The sequence below is a fragment of the Brachyistius frenatus genome, unplaced genomic scaffold, assembly GCF_029030835.1.
Source record: "Brachyistius frenatus isolate BFR_SWC_R1_liver_20210118 unplaced genomic scaffold, ASM2903083v1 Contig_219, whole genome shotgun sequence".
Classification (NCBI taxonomy): Eukaryota; Metazoa; Chordata; class Actinopteri; family Embiotocidae; genus Brachyistius; species Brachyistius frenatus.
Window position 1 is genome coordinate 485,581 of NW_027210818.1, and position 23,996 is coordinate 509,576.

The 23,996-nt window shown below is 41.6% G+C and overlaps 1 protein-coding gene across 5 annotated transcripts; it reads left to right on the forward strand.

The window, feature by feature from the left end:
* The first annotated feature begins 869 nt into the window (after positions 1-869).
* ppp6r3 (protein phosphatase 6, regulatory subunit 3) lies at positions 870-23,212 on the forward strand. Of its 5 annotated transcripts, none has more exons than XM_069719606.1 (26): positions 870-1,057; positions 3,316-3,446; positions 3,610-3,843; positions 5,219-5,405; positions 5,609-5,746; positions 6,996-7,061; positions 7,501-7,613; positions 7,693-7,806; positions 8,424-8,550; positions 8,789-8,941; positions 9,364-9,513; positions 9,973-10,037; positions 10,141-10,256; positions 10,931-11,016; positions 11,230-11,316; positions 12,130-12,227; positions 15,553-15,607; positions 16,122-16,252; positions 16,640-16,755; positions 17,492-17,702; positions 17,835-17,932; positions 18,213-18,408; positions 19,916-19,933; positions 21,455-21,550; positions 21,910-21,981; positions 22,785-23,212. In XM_069719606.1, exons 3-26 carry the CDS (start codon positions 3,617-3,619, stop codon positions 22,834-22,836), a joined length of 2,772 nt encoding a protein of 923 aa, XP_069575707.1. In that variant the 5' UTR covers positions 870-1,057; positions 3,316-3,446; positions 3,610-3,616; the 3' UTR covers positions 22,837-23,212. The 5 variants fall into 5 exon arrangements, with proteins under 5 accessions (XP_069575707.1, XP_069575711.1, XP_069575712.1 ...); XM_069719610.1 differs by having other exon boundaries at positions 12,148-12,227; XM_069719611.1 differs by having other exon boundaries at positions 12,181-12,227.
* The last annotated feature ends 784 nt before the right edge of the window (positions 23,213-23,996 follow it).

Consider the following 23,996-nt stretch of genomic DNA (forward strand, 5'->3'; position numbering starts at 1 on the left):
GAAGAGAATAAGTAGCCTGTGTCCGATGCAAAAGATGTGACAATGCGTGTTATGAACAAACAAAGGCAAACTGGAAGATTTAAAGGTTTAACATTGTATGTGCAGTCTGCGGTTTAAACACTGAGGGCCCATCAGTATTGTGTGCATACTTTTAGATATGTGGTGGTCAAAGAGCTGCGTGCTCGACTTCCTTCCTCTTGCCACTTTGAATGTGAAACAGCATCAGCAGTTCGAGCTCCAGGACCTTTTACAACCACCAGGACCTTTTACAACCACCAGGACCTTTTACAACCACTTGAATAGATACGCGGATAAAGCGTTCGGCTTTTTTCAGTCTCATTTCCGGTTATCAGTTGAAATGAAGGTATTGAGATGAAGTTGAACATGAAGTGAAGCATTGTCCGGCATGTTTACATCAAGTGATTCATCTCAAAGCATACCGTGGTGTCCGCACCACCACCGCCTGCCGTAAACTGGGCGTTTCCCAGCTGGCCATGGGCGTGCTGGCACTCAGCGAGTACGCTCGATTTAGTGTACAAAGCAAACGCGCGGGCGGGGTTAATATCTTATATTTGCAGAATTCCTGTTTCATATGACAATCTAAAAGGTAAGATATTCTTAAATACATGATTAACTTCTTGTATAAACCGCATGAGTTGTACTGATTGTGTCTTGTTTGTACAACAGTATAAACTCCGTTCTTCCGGGCCACAGAATGCCCTCACTCCGAATGAACGGTGCCTTGAAGAAACGCGCTCTGTGAACCAATCAAACGGCAGGGCTTCGTTTGAGCGATGAGGTTACAACCAATGGGCTTGCGGTGATCGTTTGATTGACACGCGTTGCAGCTGTAGTGGGGGAAGGGTCGCTGAAGTTGACGGAACCGCCATCTTGAAAAGTGCCCTCCGATGATCTGCCTTTTCGCGCCTGTCAGAATCATTTTTAAACGCTTTATTTTTCTTGCTGGAATTTGGTGTTTTCTCGGTGTCCGCTTTGTGAAGGTCCGGGGCTAATGGCAGGATAAGCTCTATGCTGGAGACTCGCTGTTTGTCCGCCGGTAGGTACACTCGGCAGCCCGGGCTCGGTGCTGGAGACACGGCTAGCCAGCAGCTAACGTTAGCTGCTGGCTGGAAGCGGACTCGGCCCTCAGCGCTCCGCTGTCAGACCCCGTCGGTCACTCGGACCGGGGTAACACCGCGCATTAGTTCTGCTGTGTACCGTCAAAACATAGTGTTTTGTAAATGACCGTCGGAGCTGGTTGAACACCAGCCCGGAGCCCGATGGTCCCGGTCCGTTGGACGTCGTTAGGGACGTTAGTTTGATGTTGGTTATCACGTTAGCTAACAATAGCTAGTGACGTTAGCCCGCCTGTAGCCGGTGTGTTTGGACCGGTTGGGCCCTGGTCCGGGAAGGCACGGGCTACTGGGAGCCGAGTCAGCGGCGCCTCATGTAAGCCAGGTGAATAGCTCGCTTCCTAAATGTAGCTCGCCTCCATGAACCGAGCCGTGCCGCCCGGGGCCGCCGTGTCTTCACCGGAGCGGTGACTTCCACCATGGCGGTGCTCGGTGGAGTAAATCATGGTCACGGATCTGCGGCTGCATGCGGAGACGGAACAGCCTCCAGTCTGGTGGCTCACAAATGTCAGCTGGAAATAAACTGCAGAGTTTCATCTGCTTCCTTTTGACGGGTTATTCTGCAGGTTGAGTCTCAGCTGTCAGACGGACCCGGACTGTGTCTGGTCTACCGGAGGATCCCTTACAACCGGACAAGTACATTTTACCGGAGGCTCAGTTATTGTAGTCTCTGGTAAATGTCCGGGTGCTAGTTGAGGTTAAAGTAACAAATGTTGAATTGATTAAAAAAAAGCCAAAACAACACAGATGTGTCGGTTACACACCTGATTATTCACAATAATGCCTCAAAAGTCACAGTAACCGGCATCTTTTATGTTTATCACGCAATATCTGCTGCAGTCTCTTGGTACCAACTTACTCCTCTGTAAATAGGTAAATATTAGGTTTATACACCATTTTGTGCTCGTGAATATGCTGTCGTTAGCAGGTCACTGTGTTAACACAAACACCAGTGAACAGATTACTGGAAGAAACGCGAAGAAATCCCTAAATCCTGTGAAGCTTTTGCTGCTTTCACTTGTGTTCCTGTTTGTGGCTGAAAGATATTTTCATGATCCAAGTATTTAGACGTGCTTTCTGTTTTACAGCGTATGTGTTCATCACAGCACAGTTTGGTTATTTATGGAGATAATAACATAAACTTGTGTCTCCAACCTTATATAGCCCTGTATAGTGACAGCATAGCCTCCATTGCAAACACGGCCCCAGACACATTTTTGCATTTGATGCTCTTGTGCACCAAAGTTTTCTTGTTCGTTTGTACCCAAAATATTGAATTAGATTTTGCTATATTCAATTTTAAGTTGTTTTTTTTGTACACATTGATAATTCTTGAACCCATGTAAAAGATTGAGGATTATAACGGTGTCCTACTTCATCCTCCACATCGGTTTGAAAAGCTTTAAGACTCATTTACTGGTTGTTGTTTTTTTTAATACATTGCATTTATGCCATTACAATAAAATGTATTTACACAAAATTCATGTACTCCTGCTTTGTTAGGAGGACTGCATCATTTATTAAAATTACAAATTGATAGTGGTACTGGCAGTTAAATGCTCGGGAGGAAGTATGTTTTGATATATATCATATTGCGAATATTTTTTGAGGTGCACCTGAGAATTCAATCTGGGAAATTGAGTTGCAGGAACACCACACAACAATTTGTAATGCTCATTCAAAATTTCACATTGATATCAGAGCACCATCTATTGTGTCTGTAGTTGCAATGATCTGGTTTTTTATGTTACAATGTAATTGCACCGGCTATCTGCACTTACATAATCTGGTTGACCAATGCATTGCCTCGTTTCATAATGTTGCATTGCTTCTTAGAAGAAGATTAGCCTGGGTTAAACTTTTTTGCCCAGTGAGCCGACATCGTTGGCACCGCTGCCGTCAATGAACTGTGTACGTTCCAGTGAATGAGAGGACTGTTCAGTGTTGCTTGTGAACGATCTGCAGCTTGGAATTTTGTGGGCTACAAACAAAAGTAGAAACCAAAATCTTTTCTCTCTTCGTATATGGGTGTGTGAATTATTTGTGTTGTTTGTTATGAAGTAGAAATCTAAATTTGCTGTTATATCCACATGAAAAGCAATGCAACCTTCCTTGTCCTTCTGGGTCTGTGTCTCTCAGGTATTTCCTGTTAAACTGCTGTATATGTGCTTTTTTTTATCAGTCTGTCCATCACCGCTGTCTGCCTGCCTGCCCGTCCGTCCGGCTAGCCTGGAATGGGCCGCAACTCCCGAAGACTAGAACACACCTCTTTTTAACCTGAGCTCCACCGTCTGGACTCCAACCTACGCACAGGTAGGCAGAAGAAAGCTGTCAGTGATCCTCCAATTAACATGTAAATCATGTTGTTTATGATCTGGTCACGTCTAATGACGGATCTCATCTTGTATTTATTTTAGTGACACATGTTGTTGATTATGTTTGCAAAAAATGTATTAATGTTCTTTTTTTTTTGTAGCACCAACATGTTTTGGAAATTTGATCTCCACACCACATCCCACATTGACACACTGCTAGAGAAGGAGGATGTGACGCTCACAGAGGTAATGGACGAGGACGACGTCCTGCAGGAGTGCAAGGCCCAGAACCACAAACTGGTTGACTTCCTTCTGAGACCACAGTGCATGGAGGACCTGGTCACCTACATCACACAGGAGCCCTGTACTGATGTTGAGGAGAAAGTTAAATACAAGTAAGAAAATGGTGAAAATTTGACAAACACTCGTGGACACTTCTTATTCTCACTTTTTTAATTTCCGTTAATGATTATACAAGTTCACAGTGCTAATTTGCCTGGTAGCTTATCTTGCAATTTAATGATACTGTCTAAAACATTTCCTTTCCACATTTTCGGCTTTCTCAGTTTACTCAAGCTGTCGGTCAAGGCTGAAGGAGGTAGTGTCAGTGTGATTGTGTTGAAAGTGATCAATCTTAACAGGGCTGGTGCCTCCTTTGGTTTCTGCTCCAAAATTGTAAAAAGTCAGGTCAACTTGTGTGAGAGCGTGAGCTCTTCAGCGCTCGCCAAGCTCAAACTCTCACGTGATAGTTGCTTTTTGCACTTGCTGCTTATTTCTATCCACGTAGGTGCCAGTTTTTTTTGTCTCTCGCTATGTTCTCTCTCTTGCTCGCACCTGCCTGTGCAATGCTTGGTTGTTAAATTGGTGTCCCAAGGGCTTATCTTACTTGTTTTTATTACTCTTGGCTGCACACACACACACACACACACACACACACACACACACACACACACACACACACACACACACACACACACACACACACACACACACACCCTATTTAAATCTCTCTGTAGACTTGCAGAAAGCCTTAATGTTGAGTGTCAATAACAACAAACTCAATGTTTCCTTGGCCAAAAAACATTTGTTATTCCCAAAGCAGTAACATTATGGGGACAAAAGCTATAGAGAGGAAATAAATTGAGACCTTTGGCACATCCTAGTTGCAGAGATCAGTCATGATTTTGGATTTTTCAAATAGTAGTTAAAATATAAAGAATCAAATAGTTTGTGTCACTCTTGTCTCTTTTCCCTTGTATTTACTGGGGCCTGGTAGTAATACTATTTCTATAAGATGGTGGTAATGCACCAGCGTAAGAAGAAAACTTTAGAACCTTTTATAACTCGTGACAAAAAGCAGGATATATTACAGTTTAATGTCCACACTGACATCAGTTCACTGAAAGAGTAAACTTTACCGGGAATTTAATAATGATTAATGACTACAAAAACAACTAATGGAACAATTTCTAATTTACCGCAAGCATTTTTTCTGTATTGTGATCTGTAAATATACGCTTTCATGCCGATATATCTGCAGTCCATTAACCAGAGCTCCACTAAGTAGTAATTTACAGCATCTTTTTGGGAATCCAGAGCTGATCAGCTCATTGTCAGCCTCTTGACTTGACCCTGGTCAGTCCAGGTTGTTCCTACTTTCTCCCTCATATTCATTTGATGTCTCCTGCCTCTGTCATGGCGAATCGATGTACATTGCACGACCATATTGTAACTTGAATAATCTAAGCAGCAGCTTTTGTGTGTTTGCAGGTATCCCAACATATCATGTGAGCTTCTGACTTCAGATGTGAGCCAGATCAATGACCGACTGGGAGAAGATGAAAAACTGCTGATGAGGCTGTATGGTTTCCTCCAGAATGAGCCGCCGCTCAACCCGCTGCTCGCCAGCTTCTTCTCAAAGGTCCTGTCTATTCTCATAGGACGCAAGCCCGAACAGGTGAGTGTTTGAGAAGAGGATGTTTCATCCGCACATGTCGCCAGATATGTATTCTCTAAAAACGTAATAATCACGATTATTACCGTCGACCGTCACATGCTGTCAATGTTTTCTTTGTCTTCGCCACTTGGACAGAATAAATTAGACCTGCAGGAAGCACTGCAGTTTGTCCTTGGTACTGATTTTATTTTCTCTGTTAATAGATAGTGGAGTTTCTGCGGAAGCGGGAGGACTTTGTAGATTTGATGATCAAACACATCGGGACATCTGCCATCATGGACCTGCTGCTCAGGATGCTCACCTGCATCGAACCCCAGCAGCTTCGACAAGACGTCCTCAATGTGAGCAGCAGCACAACCATTTCTCAGCTTTACTAAAATGATCTTCCCTGGTGGTTGTCAGGCAATTTAAACTGGACCATCGCATCCCACAAGAACAAGCCAACAAATTATATTTGCTTGTTGCCATCTGGCGTAGCTCATTAAATACTTGTTGAGGGGAAGGGTTGGGCAATATATTGATATGATCTCAGGATCTTTATGAGACTAGATATCGTCTTAGATTGTGGCTATCATGAAAATACTATTTGATAATTGCTCGTAAAAATTGCACCATTATTGGACTGTTAGACTTAAGAGAAGCGACTCACTCGCGCCGTAAACTTGTACTCAACAAATGCCACACAACATCTAAAACCATTATCTTGGACAGAGCAGATGAGAAGCATGTCTTCAGTTTCCTCTTTGAGATGAGGCCCGTTTCTTGAGCAGCATGTCCAACATCAAAACGTCTAGCCATTGATGATTGATCAGTGGATGGACCGTCTCCTTGATGCATTGCTCTCTAATGACTGTACAGCACTGTGGTACACTGATGATCTCCCAGCTTCCCCTGCAGTTTGCACTGCACCTCATCTTCATTTATTTTTCCAAGTTTCACGTAGAACGTTTTGATGGTTGTCGTCATCTCTGCATGTTTCTCCCGGTTGCACCGGGACATCTACTCTCACAGAACTACACCGGTTTGCCTGCAAAGCTCTGGAGCCTGGTAGCAACATGTTCTTCTTCTCCTAATGTTGTTTAATGGCAGCTGGCAGACAGCTTTTAGGTGCATTACTGCCACCTTCTGACGGGAGTAACACATTATAACCAGGTGCCAGTAAAAACGGGGAAATAAGGAAGCACGATAGTTCCACAAGATAATTAATGCTGTTGTTACACACATTTAAATGAAGTCTCTCTATTAGAGCTGACCCAGCACATGCCGAGAAGTCATTGGTCTGGACTAGAAAAACAATAATGATTATTCAGAAAATGCTGAAGACTTTTTCTCAACTATCCACTTTAACGTGTTTCTGAATAAATTTCAAGGGAGAAATTGACTTACTGTTAGTTAAGTGATGCTAGTGATACTTTTATTTGTGTTTACAACATGTGGTCCCTAATGGGATGAGTCAGGTCTCAGTCTGTGTTGTCTATTTTGAAATAGCAGAAGTAACAAGGTTAGCGACAATTTCTATTTTAGATATTTATAAATGTACATTATGTATCTATCAGCAGTGTCCAACATAACGTGTTTCTCTTCTTTCAGTGGCTGAATGAGGAGAAGGTGATTCAGAGACTGGTGGAAATGGTACAATCTGCTCAAGATGAAGATGTGAGTTTGACACAATTCACTTTTATTTATATACCGCCAAATCATCTCAGGGCACTCAACAGAGTGTGTTCAAGACCTTTTAACACACACTTTGCTGTTTTCCATATAACATGGTGGGATAAATTCAGCAGTCACTGTCTGTTTGGCCACTGGGATATTAAAGTCCTATGTGGGCGTTTGATGAGCTGAGGAACGTGTTTTTTGCTTTTATTTAACCTTTGAAGACCTCAATATGCATTTAAAATAGTTGCAATAGAATTTGCAATTCTACTTTCAAGGATTTGTTCACTTATTCCATTTTATTTTATTGGTAATTTTATTAGTGTGCATGAGGAGGAGTACTTATTTAAAATCTGTTTAGGACTTTTAGGACCTTAATTTGAGGAATGAATATATAAGTCACATTTCTGATTTGATTTATTTAATTTCCTCCTCACAGAGACACTCCAATGCCTCACAGTCGCTGTGTGAGATCATCAGACTGAGCAGAGACCAGATGTTCCAGGTCCAGGGCTGCTCAGAGCCGGACCCACTTCTGGCCACACTTGAAAAGTATGCACGTTTTTATCTTCAAGAATTAATCTCATCAGTATTGTACATATTTTTTGATATTGTCCGTCCTTCTCGTCAGGCAGGAGACGGTGGAGCAGCTGCTGACTAACATCTTCGACAAGGAGAAGAATGAATCTGCAATCGTCAGTGTCATCCAGATCCTACTCACCTTGTTTGAGACAAGGAGACCAGCGTATGTCCTGTTCTGTCCTCTTGATATTGTGAAATTCACATTGATATACAGTCGGTGATGAGATTGTTGGAGAATGTAAACGAGAACAAAATGCGTCTTGGGATATAACAGAGGTAGAGAAATCAATTATAAAAAAATTTTTTTTTATGTGCAGTAGCTTTTGATGTCACCGATTTCTTTACAGTGAATTCTTATTTGATAGTTTGCTTTAATACTGTCAGTACCTTATTGTCAGTTTTGTCCACCATTTCTGTCAGCTTTAATAACTAATTGACAGTCATTGCTGAGATCTGGGGGACAAGACGGCGTTGAAAGAAAAGACGAGCAGTTGGATGATAAAACAAGTCGCACACAATTCTGTTAAAAGTTAAATGTTCGTAGTTGAGAGCACTGTTCACACCCCCACCAACACAGACATTATCAAAGTGAGTAAACACAATAAAGTTATTACCAGAAATATTCCCACTACTTTAATAACACTTTAGGGAAAACACAGTGTATATCTTTGAAACCTTAATCCATAGTTATTTTTCCAGTGCGTTACTTCAGATACTGTCCAAAAGACTACATTATGTTCGTTGTGCTAGTTGATAAGATTATGACTTTGTATGTTGCAGATTTGAGGGTCACATGGATTGCCCCCCTGGGATGTCCCACCCTTCGTTCTCGGTCAACCACAGCATCCTGGAGGCTGTAAGGCCTCGCCTCAAAGACTTTCACCAGCTGCTACTCGAACCCCCAAAGGTAAAATCTCACTGACCGATATTAGCAGCTTCCTACAAGCAAAATGCAAATCGGAGTTATAATTAAATAATTTAGTCCAACCCATTATCGGCCCTTTACAGTTTGCTTGTTGCATTGAGTTTCTCCCTCGGGGACAATAAAGGCTGAAGTCTACTTTGAAGCACTTGAGTAATTAATATGGACATATTATTGGAGTCAGTTGTGTATATGCTGAACAGTGTTTGTTCTCCATCGTCAGAAGAATATGATGAAGACAACGTGGGGGGTACTGGACCCTCCAGTGGGCAACACCAGGCTCAATGTGGTCAGACTGGTGGCCAGTCTGCTGCAGAGCAACACACACAGCATCAACACAGAACTCATTAACCTCAACACACTGGGAGTCATACTCGTAAGTACTGTCTGTGTTTGAGCTTTTGGTTTTTGGCCTCTTACAAGCCAACCACACTACTATCTAATGACTTTCCACACTACTGTCATGGAAAGTAGTTACATAATAATGTTAAACTGGAGGCTGGTCGGTCACTACAACCCTGAACTACTGTACATTTTTAAATTTTTACGAATTTTAAACTTAACTTCTTCCCTAAACCTTGAACATGACCACAGGTGTTGAGAAGAACAAAAAAAAATCTGAATAAAAATGATTATTAACTGAAAGGAAAGACAGCTAGAACAAAACAGAAAAGCTAGAACCATTTCATGTTTTTCTCTTCCATTAACTGACCATCACATCGATTACTCAATATTATACAATCCAAACCATTTACTGTGTGCTTTTCGTTTTGTAATTATTTTTGTTCTACTCAACAGGACATGTATTTCAAATACATCTGGAACAACTTTCTCCATATTCAAGTGGAAATCTGCACCGCCATGATTCTGGCTATGCCCCCCGCCCCCACAGACATCCAGCCAGACACGGAGCAGGAACACACGAGGGAGAGCATCCTCATCAAACACGTGAGACCGAAAACAATATTTTCATCGGTCTCTAAATGTATCATTATTATTATTAGAAGTCATAGTTTTGTTCTGCACACACTTTTATATCTGGGACTGGAGAAAATCTGCAAGCTAAAGCTGTCATTACAACATGAAGCAAAACGTGTTCTACCTCCACATTCAGTACAAACACCATCATTTTAGTAACGGTACAATTTCCACCAACGAAGACTTGATTGAACTCCACAAGTAATCTCGATAATCTCTTGCATAATCTGTTCATGCAGTTCCAGACACAGAAATATTTAGCATACTGCCTTGAGAGACTCAGGAGCCCCTATAGGTCAGACATGACAATTAGTGAAGGCTTATGAATAATGCAGGATTGCAGCCTCGGGTGTTTGTGATATTGCATACTGCACTACATCCTAGGCTCACTGAATTTTTCATATTTAACATCCTTGTGTTTTTCTCCAGCTGTTTCAGAAGTGCCAGTTCATACAGAGAATCATAGAAGCCTGGAGCTCCAATGAGAAAGAACAGTAAGTCGTTTTGTTCACCAGAGTAATGCTTGGCCTTCGTGTTCAAGGTAGGAACTGGTTATGTATTATCTTCCTAATTCTGCTGATCTTTTGTGTGTTTTAGGGCTGAAGGTGGTCGGCGACGAGGTTACATGGGTCACCTCACCAGAATAGCCAACTCTATAGTTCATAACTGTGACAAAGGCCCGAATGGACCGCAGATACAACAGCTCATCTCTGGTGAGGACTCGCTCTCCTCTGATCTCGTGTCCTGCAAATTAGATTTTATTTTCTTCACTACGTTTCAGTGAAGAAGATACGTGAGAAAGTCTTGTGTAGAGAGTAACTGGATGGAAATGTCCTCGTGGCATTACATACCTCTGTATTTAGACTATTTATCAAAAATAACTGGTTGCATTTGACTTAACAGCTTTGATAAATATATCATATACCAGTCCCCCCAGAATTTTGTGGAGTTGTTTTTTTTTTTGTTATTGTTGCAATCAAAAATGTTTGATTTTTGTGGTGGATTTTCTCAAAAAATGCATTTGTGAGGGTTTTTTTTTTTTTTTTTTTTGGGGGGGGGGCAGAAAAAGGCAGCAGAGCCTTGCTGATTGTAAATGAAGAGTTATTTTTGTAAATAAAGTCAGGTTTTTTTGGAAAGGCGACTTTATGCAGTAATAGTTTCAGCAGACCTTCTCTTGATGACACTTTTTGTGGAAAAATTAAGGGAATTTAGCAAATTTGCAAGGTCCCACAAATATTGTGGACATTGCGTAAAGTAATTTCCTGGAGGGACTGATATATCAAGATTAAGTATAAATGATGTGTGTGTGTGTGTGTGTGTGTGTGTGTGTGTGTGTGTGTGTGTGTGTGTGTGTGTGTGTGTGTGTGTGTGTGTGTGTGTGTTACAGAGCTCCCTGCAGAGGACAGGGACAAATGGGAAGCGTTTATTTCTGGCCAGCTGTCTGACACAAACAAAAGAAACACCATCGACCTGGTGAGTAACCACTGATGTCAAGCTTTAATATGTGTCTGATCACATGTTGATTATCCAGTGCCCTTATTTAGACTGAGACATTTTTTTATGTGTTGGCTTTGTAGTGCAGCATATTGGATTTGAAATGATACAGTGACTGAGTGCAGCACAGAGTTTACACAGCAGATCCGATGTGAGGTCATTTTAAAGAACCTAAAGTGTGCGTTTCCTCAGGTGAACACGCACCACATCCATTCTTCCAGTGATGATGAGGTAGACTTTAAAGACAGTGGCTTTCACCAGGACTCCTCTCTTCAACAAGTAAGACCTAAACACACACACATACACACACACACACACACACACACACACACACACACACACACATATGCACTCTAAGCAGACCCATAGCCACACAGACCTCACTTGTGTACCAGTAACCTTAAACAGAGGCTCTGTTGTTCTGCTTTGGGAGCTTTTCTGTCATCATGGAGTGAAAATATAATCTCATCAAAGCTTGTCAAGAGACACACGCACAGCTGTAATGAAGAACCGTTATTTGGCAGAAACCTTTCAGTAATTCATACAAATACCCACATTTCTGACCATGATGCAAGTTTCTTTCGCCATGAAAAATCATATCTGGAAAACAGACGTGTTTACATAGAGCCCTTGTCATTAGTTGTTATAATAGGACTTGTGTAATCTATATCCTCAACAGTTTATTTTTTCATCTTTTCACCTCATGCTCTACAAAAGAAAACACCTCTTTTGAATTGACCAGTTGAAATACTTCGTGGCTATGGGTCCTGCACAGTAACTTTCTACCACCAGAACATCTTTCTGCCATGTTTTTAATTAATTTAATTAACTACTAATGATGTTTAAGAAACTTTGGTCACTTTACATATAATACAGTTGACTTTAAAAAAAATAAAAATAATTAAAGCATTTTGGCTTCTGACCGTAAATGCATGTTTGAGTGCTTTAACCTGTCGAGCCAACATATCATACATTCTTTGTTTTGACAACACAGTATATGTATGCATTTGCTATTCTCTGTACTGCAAGTAATGACCAGCTTTCTGTAAGAGCCAAGACTATATCATTATCGTTGGTCCTGGGTTTTGCCAGGCCTTTTCTGATTATCAGATGCAACAAATGACGTCCAATTTTATTGAGCAGTTCGGCTTCAATGACGAAGAGTTTGCTGATCAGGACGATGTTGTGGAGTGAGTACTCATCCTGCATGACTGGACTTGGTGTCTGTATATTACTGTGTAACATCGAAGGGACAGGACACTAAAGACATTACGAAGCTGGTGGGGCAGGTTTATTAATCTATTCACTCAATAGTTACATGTATATCACTTTAAAAAGGAAAAGTCATTCCTAATGTCTTCCTTCTCTGAGTTGGATTCCTTTTCCAAGCTCAATTACTAACATTAAAATCTTAAATTAAACTTAAAGCTTAATTTGGACAAATCTAAAGCTTGTATGGTGCACCAGAAACCTTATATTTCCATTTGTTACTGAAAAATGTCACAGACATTAATTATAAAATATTGTCTGTTTAGAAACCATTTTTCTTTGGCATTAAAACAAATGCTGTTTCTTCCAAGATACATACATCCTATTCCCTGTCTGATATGGCTGCCTTGATTAATACAAAATATAGCTCCAAGAGAGGAAACCATATCCATCTCTTGTGTTGCCGTGTGCTGTCCCTTCTACTTCCCGTAGGGTGATCTGGTTTGGGGTGTCTAATCTTGGTTGTGGGTTTGTGGGGATAGCTGGCAGTCGATTAGTGATTTAAAAGGTCTGCTTCACATTACACACACACTGGGTAGAAGCAGAACCTTTTCCTTACAAAGATCTTGGGCTTAGCTTTATTTATTTATTTATTTTAAATCACAAAAGTCTTATGTGTAACAGTAAAAATGTGTCAAAAGGAGTTTGTCTCTCTCCAAAATGTTGAGAAATCATATATGTATTTATGAAGATGGGAAGACTGGAGTTCCTGTTCACTTTGAAACAAACGACTTCAGTAAAGATCTAAAAATAAAACACCAGCTGAAGCACTACAGCACACACAAGGACTTTGCTCTTAGCTGATGGAGGGATAAAAAGATCTGCCTGAATGGCAGCAGTGTTCATATTGTGTTCGGTAAATGGACATAAAACTGACTCGGAGCTTTGACAGCACAAAAACAATAAAACGGCAGATAGGACACAGATCCTGATCCTGTTCACCATCACGGGTGAAAAACAATAAATCATCTCATCTGCACTTCTTTTATTTCTTTGTTGTGGAGCACAAAAGGTTTTTAATAAGTGCTGTGTAAATAAGTGTTTGGGTAATGATTATATAGATCTGTCTGAAAGCTTTCAGACCTGATATTATGCATTTAAGACATTATGGCTAAAAGGTTTCACATTGTTACAGTAGCAAAAGTTAAAACTCATTCTTAAACCTCCGTTACAACACTCGACTTTGTAATTCTCAACACATCAGTTCAGACTCCGAATATTGAATTCTTCCGGTGGGTTTGAGAGCGTCAGGCTCGGCTCTGCGGTGGATCCATGAACCATGTGAGCTCTTCCACCACTTTGGGTCTGGTGGGTCAGAACTTATAGAAGAAATCAACTCGGTGAAACCAGCGTCAGGTAGACAGCCTGTGTTTTAATCCAGTAAGTAGCTGCTTTATAGCCACCAGTTCAGTTTGCAGTAAATCCTTCCTGTACGGTTCAGCTGCACTAAGCAGAATCACACAGGACAGCTTTTCTACAGGAGATTATTTCTATTAATTATTCAGAGGACGTCAGTTGAGTATGTGTTCCTTCAGTGTGGCCCAGGACACACACTGCTAAAAGACTGGTCATACGTGACTTACACCTCCTCTGAAGCCATCTTGGTTGTTTTCAACTTTAATGTCAATCCACTATATGACTTGGACATACCGATAGATCCCCAAAACATTCTCACAGTCCCACGGTGTGCAAAATATAAAGATAAAACAAGAAAAGTATAAATATGTAGCAATAAAAAACCGATGAGATTTCTTTTTCACACCTGTGTTTAGAGCTGACCACATGTGATCGGATCACCGGGGACTCGTGTTATTTCCAGGTGTGAACGGGCCGCAGAGCACCATCTCTCTTTAATCTGTCGGTTCTCTATGATGCTATTTGATGCCAACATTGGGAAAAGACATTGTAAGAGTGACAAACTTCAGACAATTTCACAAAATCTCTTTTTAAAATTGTAAACCGTTATTCAATGAACTCTTGCTCTTGTTTACCTGGTATAGCTTTGAATAGCTAAGTCTAAGGTCTGTTGGGTGGGCTTCCTATCTGTGCCATCAGGATGCCTGGAAAGTATCTGACGTGGCGTTTGGGGGTCAACAAAGGGAAGACGTGCACCAATCTGCAGCCGTGCTGTACTGTAAACAAAAAACAACACATTGCATACTGACCAGATACTTGCCAGTTGTCATGAATGCACAGTTTGGAGAGTAAACATGAATACAATCACTTTCCTTACTGCAAAAGATATGGAACTTTTTTTTTCTTTCTCCTAACTATGCTTAGTAGGGAATCATTTTAACAGACAACATTAGGCTTCTCGGCTGATAATTCAGATCACGAGTGTTTGAGAAGCAGCTGTAGTTTCAGGTTAAACAGGATTGAATGTTTACATGTTGAGGCGGCTCCCCAAGTATTGATGATTGATGGTTTGCCTGATCGGGACCTCATCTTGTCAGTCAAAGCATGGCAGGATACAAAGTTTAATCAGAGTTTGTCTCAAAATCAATGAAAAGCTGCATACTTTTTATTTTTATATACAGCAGTGAAGGATTTTACTCTACAAGAGTTTGAGGATGCTCGACACCAGTAAAGCACTTAAAATGTTAGTACTGATACTATTGTATGTTATTACTTGTGTACTAATATATAAGTAATAACATAATTGTATTTGTAAGAACTAAATATTAATCAACATTAAGGCACTTATGAAAATTGATCAGTAACTACTTTGATAATTAAATCAATCATCAGTTCCTTTAATCAACATACAGCTTCAGTATGTAAAGTGAATGCTGAGCCAGCGGTTTCCTTTTGCATGGACGGACAACAATTCTCCCAAATGTTGGGCTTTTTTCCTGAATGACTGATTTTCTGTTTATAACGTTGAATCCACAACAAGTTGCCGTCCATCCGCTCAGAAACACAGACAGTGTCGGTGTTGGTTATCCTTCCAGAAATGTTTTTTCCAGCCGCACGTGTACCATTGTTTTCTTTTCTTACTTTGATCAGTTAGCAACACAGGAACATGCTCATAAAGAACAGAAGCGTCTTGTCGGGAAATGTTTGTTCAGTATCGTCTGTCTGTTACGATGAACTCTGCATGTGTCCAGAATAAGTGTTTGTTCCTCCCGCAGTGTTACGTCCACCGAGTGTCGCCGTGTGCTGCGACCTGTCTGCCTGTGTGTTGCCATGTATGCGGATGCCTAACGACCCTAACTAAACTAAACTCTGTTCTCTTTAACATTGCAGTATTCCCTTTGATAGAATATCAGACATCAATTTTTCACTGAATACAAATGAAAGTGTAAGTACTTTGATTATTGATCTTGAATTCATATGTAGTGAGAGTGAGAGGAGAAAGTAAAATAGTTCACCGTCTGTGGAAGCATGCCTTCTGTTTTCTCATATCAGTGTTAACATTCATTTAAAAGCAGATGCATAAAGTGAGAGATAATTCTTCCTATACAACAAATGGATGGATGGCGTAAGGAATCTGAGAATGTGATAATAACTTGTATTACCTGCATTTCAATCTAAAGATTTGACTCGAAGCACAAACGGAACCAAAACCAGATTTTTCCACAAATACTTTTGCCTGTTTTTTACAGAACAGGCAAAGATGTGAAATGTAGAAACGATGCCGTCATTTATTTGTTTGAGAGCCGTTCTATGATTCAGGAGCTGTACATGTTAATCTCTGCTTCACAGCTTTTGTGGGTTTTGTTCTGTAGGATCCAACCTTAGTTTGTATGTGCATGTGCCGTCGGTGTGGACCGCGCTGTTCTGACCGTGGAGCCCTTGTGTGCCTCTTTTCTCAGGCGAATATAGCTTTGTTTGAGGCCCGCTGTAAGGAGAAAATCCAGCAGTTTGAAGACGGTGGTTCAGACGAGGAGGACATCTGGGATGAAAAAGATGTCACCTTTGCACCGGAGGCACAGAGACGCCCCAGGTCGGCTCAGAGAAATCTTTCTCTTTTAATCTCATACTAAAGTGACTTTTGTTGTGACTTCAAATCATTAAAAAAAAACATTTCAAAATTTAAGCATCTGCATTCATTTTGTCTGAAATCATCAAGTTTAAGAACTCTTTATAGCTTCTTTTGTGTTTATATCATTTGATCTAATATTCTGGTTCCAGAAACAGATAAATGATTTTCATTGTTGGTTAATCTATCATAGTTTGGATCCATCAGCTGTTTGCAGTATTTCTTCCTCAATAATGGTTGAAACACCGTCACCACATTCATTCAACTTTCACCAGAATGACCCAAACTGTGGTTTAAAACCAAAACTGATTCCTTGGTTAATTGGTGAATATTGATTTGTGTCCATCTCAGGAGTTCGGGCAGCACAGACAGCGAGGAGAGCACCGACTCCGAGGAGGAGGACGTGAAGAGAGATCCGTTCGAGGCTGCGAACCCGAGCACCGACGACAGGATGGAGGTTGACGCAGGTCGGTCAGGCATCAGCCCAGGCACACAACCATCATCTATCATGTTTACTAGATGGAGGCCTCGTTAACAACTGGGATTGGGTCTATTTTTAGATTAAAATTTTGCGCAGTGAGGGTTGTGCATACCTGCAAACTCATCACCTCCGTAGCAAACAGTAATGTGCATTTTCACTCGTCATGTTTGGCACCTAGTTTAGAGTCTCATGTTGAGCTGCTGCTAACTTCTGCTGGACAGCTGTCCGGTGTGACATGTTGTGGCAGTTATTTGCGTGCTTTGTCTTTATTTCCCCCATTTTTCGACTCAAATTGATATAATGAATTTCTAACCTGCCCCGAATCACTTTATATCCGCCCGGGAACAACAGCCATTTTCTGAATGAAGAGAATATGCAGATTTACTGATTGCTTTTTGTTTTTTCTCATTCATTACAGTATTTTTCTTGTTTATCCAAATCTCTGGGGGGAAAAAAACATATTTTAAGACCAATTACTTGATTTAAATTTCACTAATGTGATGAAAAAGTGAAGTCTGCTGGAAAACTCAATCAGTTTGATAGTTTATTAGTAAATTAAGTAAAAATGGTTTGGTATCCTGTCAGGTTGTTGCTGCTCTGGGGATGCAGGTGTGTTTATTGAATGACTATATTACCTCATTCAGGTAACGGTGTGCGGCATTAGGGGAAGGTTCAAATGTGATTCCAACTAATATTGTGTTCTTATTTTTATTGTTGTTTAGGGCCAGTGTGGACAGCCAACTTTGATGACATCCCCATGGACACGGGGACATCTACAGCTCCGGCCTCCAGCCCCACCAACGCTGCTGTGTCGTCTCCTTTGTCCCCCTCATCCACAGAAGCCCTCCCCGATGCAGCGTGGAGCTCCTCTCCTCCTGCGACCTCCAACACTGAGACGGGCTGGGCAGATTTCTCCAACTTCACTCCTGTCAAGTAGGACGTCCTGAAACTTTCTGGATCCGTTTCTTTTCTTTCTTTTTTATGTGTGTCTGCAGTGCTTCAGCGTCTGCTGAACATTTTATTGTCTTTAAAGTTATTCATAAGTAAATAAAAATTCTCTTTCAGGCCCAAAGACCCTCTGAGGTGCAATTCTCCTGTTGCCATGGAAACCAGCATAGAGACAATGGACCCTCTGGGGGTCAATGCACCCATGCAGCCTGAAGGTGAGATGTGCACGCATGTATGTCCATGTTAACACACAAAGACTTATGAACAGCCATGTGGTCTTAAGAGAGAAGCACACTAACATTTAAATAGCAACTGTCCTCAGTGGGTCCACTGGGACAAGCTGGACACACTTGGACATGAAATTTGATACTTACTAATGTGATTTCACTTGGCTTATCTTTTAGTAGAAACATCAAGATAACCCTGAAACAGCTTGGCTGGATCAGACCTGACATTCAATGACCCCCTTTCTTACCCCCCCCCCTCCCCCCCCAGACTGCGATGGCTGGTTGGGCACCAGCGTGGCGTCGCCCTCGTCCACCTCGCCTCAGGACTGTGGGAGACCGAAGTCCGAGGAGGAGACGGCCGGTTCTGAGCAGCGCAGCATCACCGAGACCGTCATCAACGGCTCCATGAAAGAAACCGTCAGTCTCACCGTCGATGCCAAGACCGAGACCGCCGTTTTCAAGAGGTTCGCCCGTCACATCCACTCACAGACAAACACATCACACCTGTTCTAAAGGCCGGAGGGTCAGCAGCAGCAGCTTCAGGGATCAAGTTGTGCTTTTTGTGTTGAGAACAGGAAACGCTGGATCGTTCTCTTAGATTACGTTGTCTTTATCAGTCTGGATGCTTGTCAGGATACGTCTCATTAGTGTTGTCACATCTGTTCTGTTATGAGTGCCTTCACACTACTACACATCTCCTGCAGTGACGGTGTTAACGTCCAATCAGAGACTGGCATTAAACTGAACTATTTCTGTAAATATTGTTCAGCTGGTCGTTGCACCGCCACAAAAAAAAGGCCCACCGACTGGTTCAGTTTTCCAACATTTTCTGTTCCCTTTTTCACTGTCTAATAATTTATGGTGACTACTGTACAGCTCACTTAATAACTGCTCTCCACTAATTGTATATTCAGACTTAATACGCCGACTAGAGACTTGAAAATTGAACATGTATGTGTATATACAAACTTCTGTCTCAGCCCTGTCAAATCGGTGCAAACAAACAACAGTGGACAACAGAGAAGAGGCTTATTTTGCAGGTTATGTTGCAGAAGTGATTTGAAAAGTTTCTATGAACACTCTTAACATGGAAACCATTCAATATTTAGAAACACTGTAAATTATCCCTTTATTCTACACAAATCATGTCAACATAAACTCTTTACGGCCGGCCTTCAGTCCAACAGGGGCCGATCATTTATTACTTCGACAATTCCTCCATGGTGAAATACTTGCTTATCCTAAACGCCCCAGTTTAAAAGCAACAATATGTCACTTTTGATGAGCAGCAGCAACAGCGGCCTCTGTGGCCACAAGTGGTAATTACACAAAATCATAATGTTGCTACAAACCAGCAGTCGTGATGTTGTTGTGTACCCAAATACATGCGATGCAAACGGACACAGAACAGCTAGAGACCTGAATAAGTAAATAATTTAAATTTTATAAAGCAGAATAAGAGGTCTTGTTAACACGTGTGCTTCTAGGCAGCAGCTAACCCTCTGCTGACATGAACCCGCTCAGCTTATGATCACAAACTAGGAAGGTGATCATTTTGCCAACACAGATCATACACAAACATCAAGCGAGTGCTACGTAGTTTTGTAGCCTTTTATTTAGTGAGATTCGGTCTCGTTCAGTCTCTCTCTTCTCTTCTCTGCCTCTGTGAACGTCTTCTCCCGTCTGCCATGATGTACGTACAGGAAATACCCAGCACCATGAAGATCTACAGAACCCAGAGTACTGCCCTTGTTCCTATTACAAGTCACAAGCTGTTATTTTAAGGTCCAAAAGTTGCCTATTGTTGCTTTAAAACTGGTTGTCCTCTGTCCCTCCGTCACCTTGTTGATGCTGCATTATACTGTCTGTCTGTCTTGAGTAAATAACAACAGTCTAACGAAGCGAGCGACTCTTACAATCTGAGCTTCCCCTCTCTCTCTTGCTGTGCGTTGTGGGTGTGGTCTTCTTCAGAGTGTTGAAATCTTATCGGTATGTACAGCCAATCAGAGATCAGCCTGCAGCCGTGATGTAGTCTTGTTGTCACGTCAACCACCAACTTTTCTTTCCCGATTTTGATCTTCTTCTTTGGTTTCAACTCCTTGTTTGTTTATATCATTATCTCCATTCTGCATGTGTTTTTACCTGAGGTGTTATAAAGTGCAGTTTTTTTTAATTTTTATTCAGATGGATTTTACCTGAACACGCCAAGACGACAGGAACAAATCAAGACATGAAATGACACGAGTTCAAATGTCCCCCGAGTGGAGGTCACTTCTTTAAAGTGGCCTCAGCCTCTCCACAATTCGGTTTTCTTACTTACAAACAGCAAAAATAGATATTTTAATTCATACGTTTGTTTGCCTGCCTTCTTGAATCAAAGACAAAACAGCTGAATAATATTTCATGTGCTGACAGGAGGAGTGTCCTTACAGACAAACTGAAAGAAAAAACCTGTCGTCACCACTAAATTCATTTTAGAAAAAATAGTACAGTGTGAAATGGCCTCGCGCCGGCTCAGGAATTAATATGAATGACAAAGATTTTCCATTCTTCTTCTGTCATTCATTAAAACAGTCCTCTTGCAACAGGCACAAAAAGAACACAAAGCTTTCTCTTGTTCATTTGGCTTAAATAAAACAATACTCAGCGTAATAATAATGTTAAAGTTAGAAATGTATTTACACCATCAGATGCTGCTAAAATGAATCGAAATGCCAAACTAAAATGTACACAGGAAAGTGATATTAATAAAACGTCTGTAATTGGAAACAGATGTGAGTTACTCACAGGAGCTGCATTCATATAAAGAAGGACGGATTTTACATAATAGACACAAAAAAAATCCCTCCAGTTTCATCAATGTAATCAATAGTCGTGTCCCTTTCTGAGAATGCAATGACATTAAAGATCCGTCAGATTGATCTTCTACTCAGTGAAACTACGTTTAACCTCGCATGACGTTTCTGTATTTACATTTTGCTCCAAACACGACCTGAGTATTTTTAATTGGACTTGTGTTGTGATGTCTGAGATGGACAGGCGTCGGGGTAACCGTGACGTAGCACCTCCGCATGTCGGATTATATTTGGATGTTTGTGGGTGTTTTGCTTTGATTGAGGCCTCATCAAGATTATTGGTGGTTCTCTGAGACAAAGCAAGACTGACGGCTGGTACGATCAAATTCGGCTCTAATCGGTGTCCAGATCAGTTTGCAGGTCTGCCTACCGCCTGCTCGCTCTGTAGCTCCAAACTAAATCACAGCTAAACGATCCAAAACACTGGACTTTCTCCATTTGCTGTACATTTTGATGCTTCTCCTAGTTGACCAGAGTTTTCCCATTTCAACACACCCATCCTTTGTTTTTACTGTTCTCTGTCCGTCGGTTCAGCATGCTTCACTGTTCACATCTCACTGTGTTCTCTGTGTGTGTGTTTGTGTGGGGGAAGTGCGGTGGGCACCGGTCAGCTGTCGTCCGTGTGTGTGTTAATGTGTGCGTCTGTGTGTTGCAGTGATGAAGAGAAGGTCGCTGCCTCGGTAGCAGAGTGTGTGGACTCGGAGAGGACCGCCGTCAACAGCTCAGCCGCCGCCTGCTGTCCCAAACCAGGGTCAGACGCACAACAAATCACACACACACACACACACACACACACACACACACACACACACACACACACACAAGCACTCTACCATATTTCTGAATCTGCTCCTGTTATAACAACCAGATCTAAAACTGGTCGAGGTTGAGTCTCTTTAAGAACGTTCCACCAAAACAAACACGACATTCAGGCACAAAGATGAGCCACATTAGGAAAACCTGATCAAATATATTTACTCTTATTAAACAAAACAAATATATATACATATATATATATATATATAATATGAACTAACATACTCTGAGAAACTATCCATTTTGTGTTCAAGTTGTTTTTTTTCCTCTCCCGTCTTGTGTCCTGGTGATCAGTGAGAAGTGTCGGCCCACCGCGGAGCTTCCCAACGGTCCTCTGGAGGAAATGTCCACCACAGAAGAGACCAAGTAAGCGTGACTGAGCTGTTGGGACTGTGATATTGTTGAATTAGGAGTTTTCTAGGCTGCACACTCATCACGTCGTTGTTCAGTGAAGGCTGTTTTTCCAACCGGTTCAACGCGGCTAACGAGTTAATCGCCATCATTAAAGTCAAAAGTCACCCAACGGGATGAACAGAGCAGATCAGCCGGAGAAAGTCCGGTCCGTTTTCAAAATAAAACAGCCATGTGCAACTCTGGCTTGTAAAACGCATCACGTGATCTGATCTCTGCAGAGTCAGTATGTGAAATAGTTACGTAATAAACGGGAGGGTTCCTGTTTATAATGACTAAAACACAGCTGGCTGTCTTAACGTTGTCTGTTGGCTGCAGAACAAAGTATAAAAAGAAATCAAATAAACATTCAGCACCTCGTCAAGCTGCTGGTGTTTATTAAAACTACTTTAAGAATATACTGAACTCAGGAAAAATCCCTTTGGTGGAAACGGGAGGTCGTTGCAGCTGATCGGTTCAGATCAACCCGACGTCTCTTCCCTGTGGAGGGCGGACAGACCTGGTTAGGAAATGACATCAATAACCACAAAACATACAAAAAGTAAAAACCGTTTAACATTGTTTACCCACGACGAGCTTAGAAATCCAGGAAACGTGACCAAATCAGGAAGTAAGATAAAACGGTGGGAGATGAAGCCGTGCACACGCAGCATGACCGACCCGTGTTCAGGGGAATAAATGCAGAGCCGCTCTCACATGTGTCGCTCCACTCGGCGGTCGGCGGGGTCAGTAACGGTGTCTCTGCTCGTCTTTCCCAGGCCGGACAGGAGTCCGGTGTCTCCGGAACCAGCCGTCAACGGGCCCGCGTGAGGCGGCCGATCGACGCCTGCCATTGGCCAGCCTGTTCTGCCCTGCGGGGCCCTCCTCCTGGCCAGCCAGCAGAGTCCACTGCTCCGAGCTGAACCAATCACACGCCCCAACAGGACCAGCAATACTCCCATCGGCTCTCCACTGACAGACAGACAGACAGACAGACAGACAGACAGGTGTACAGACAGAACGGACTGAAAAGCAAACGAAAGACATACTCAAATGGATACAGAATAATTTTTTTCTGCATTTGTTTATATACTGTTGTTCTTATGAGGTGATGTGCGACTGATATCTTGACACTCAAAATTAAATAGTAATGTTGCTATAGTTAAAGAAATGATTGTATGAATAAAATATTTTATAAAAAGAAAAATGTATACAGAAACATAAGATGAATTACCACAGGAACAGGACTAGCTGATTAGTGACCCAACGACCACCGAGGCTGTTTGAGTGGCGGCGCAACAGCTGGAGTCGTGTTTAGATTCTCACCCGCCGTCGGTCGACGTCGCCGAGCAGCGCTGCTCCAACCAATCGAAACACATTTTAAAAACACACTTAAAAGTTTGATTCTGCTGCAGTTATAATTTGTAAATGTTTTTTTTTTTCTCTCTTGTATTCTTCTGCATTGAGCGACTTTGACGAGCTTTTTTTTTTTTTGTGGTATGATTTTTTTTATTTATTAATGGAAGTGAGATGATGGTTATGTTTTGTTACTAAAGAGTAAAGAGCCATACCAACACACACACACACACACACACACACACACACACACACACTCACTTCTAGCGGGCTGCATTCATGCTAACCAGGTTCCTACCTCGCAGCTAGAAGCTTCAGCGGGAGATGCAGTTCGTTGTCACGGCAGCCTGAGCTGGGAGCTATAAATGCATCCTTAGTTTGTGTTTTTAAGCCCCAACTAAACTTTCTTCAAAACCACAGTCCTCTTCTTTGGTCCAAAACTACTTTAAAAAAAAAAAAAAAAATCTTAAGTGCTTTTCAGACAGCTGCAGGTTGGTTTTTTTATTATTATTTTTTTCTTTAACTGCATTCACTTCTAAAGAATTCCATTGCAGGCTGAAGATGCTTCTTCACGGTGTGCAAAATTTTATTTCCAGTGGTGACTGGACTGAGAATTAAAGAGATGTTCAAGACAA

What these genes read in the sequence shown, in the direction of transcription:
- ppp6r3 (XM_069719606.1), top strand. Translation starts at nt 3,617, where the DNA reads ATGTTTTGGAAATTTGATCTCCACACCACATCCCACATTGACACACTG. An exon ending in AATCTGCTCAAGATGAAGAT is followed by an intron (nt 7,062 to 7,500) that starts GTGAGTTTGACA and finishes TCCTCCTCACAG; the next exon opens with AGACACTCCAATGCCTCACA. An exon ending in TTTGAGACAAGGAGACCAGC is followed by an intron (nt 7,807 to 8,423) that starts GTATGTCCTGTT and finishes TGTATGTTGCAG; the next exon opens with ATTTGAGGGTCACATGGATT.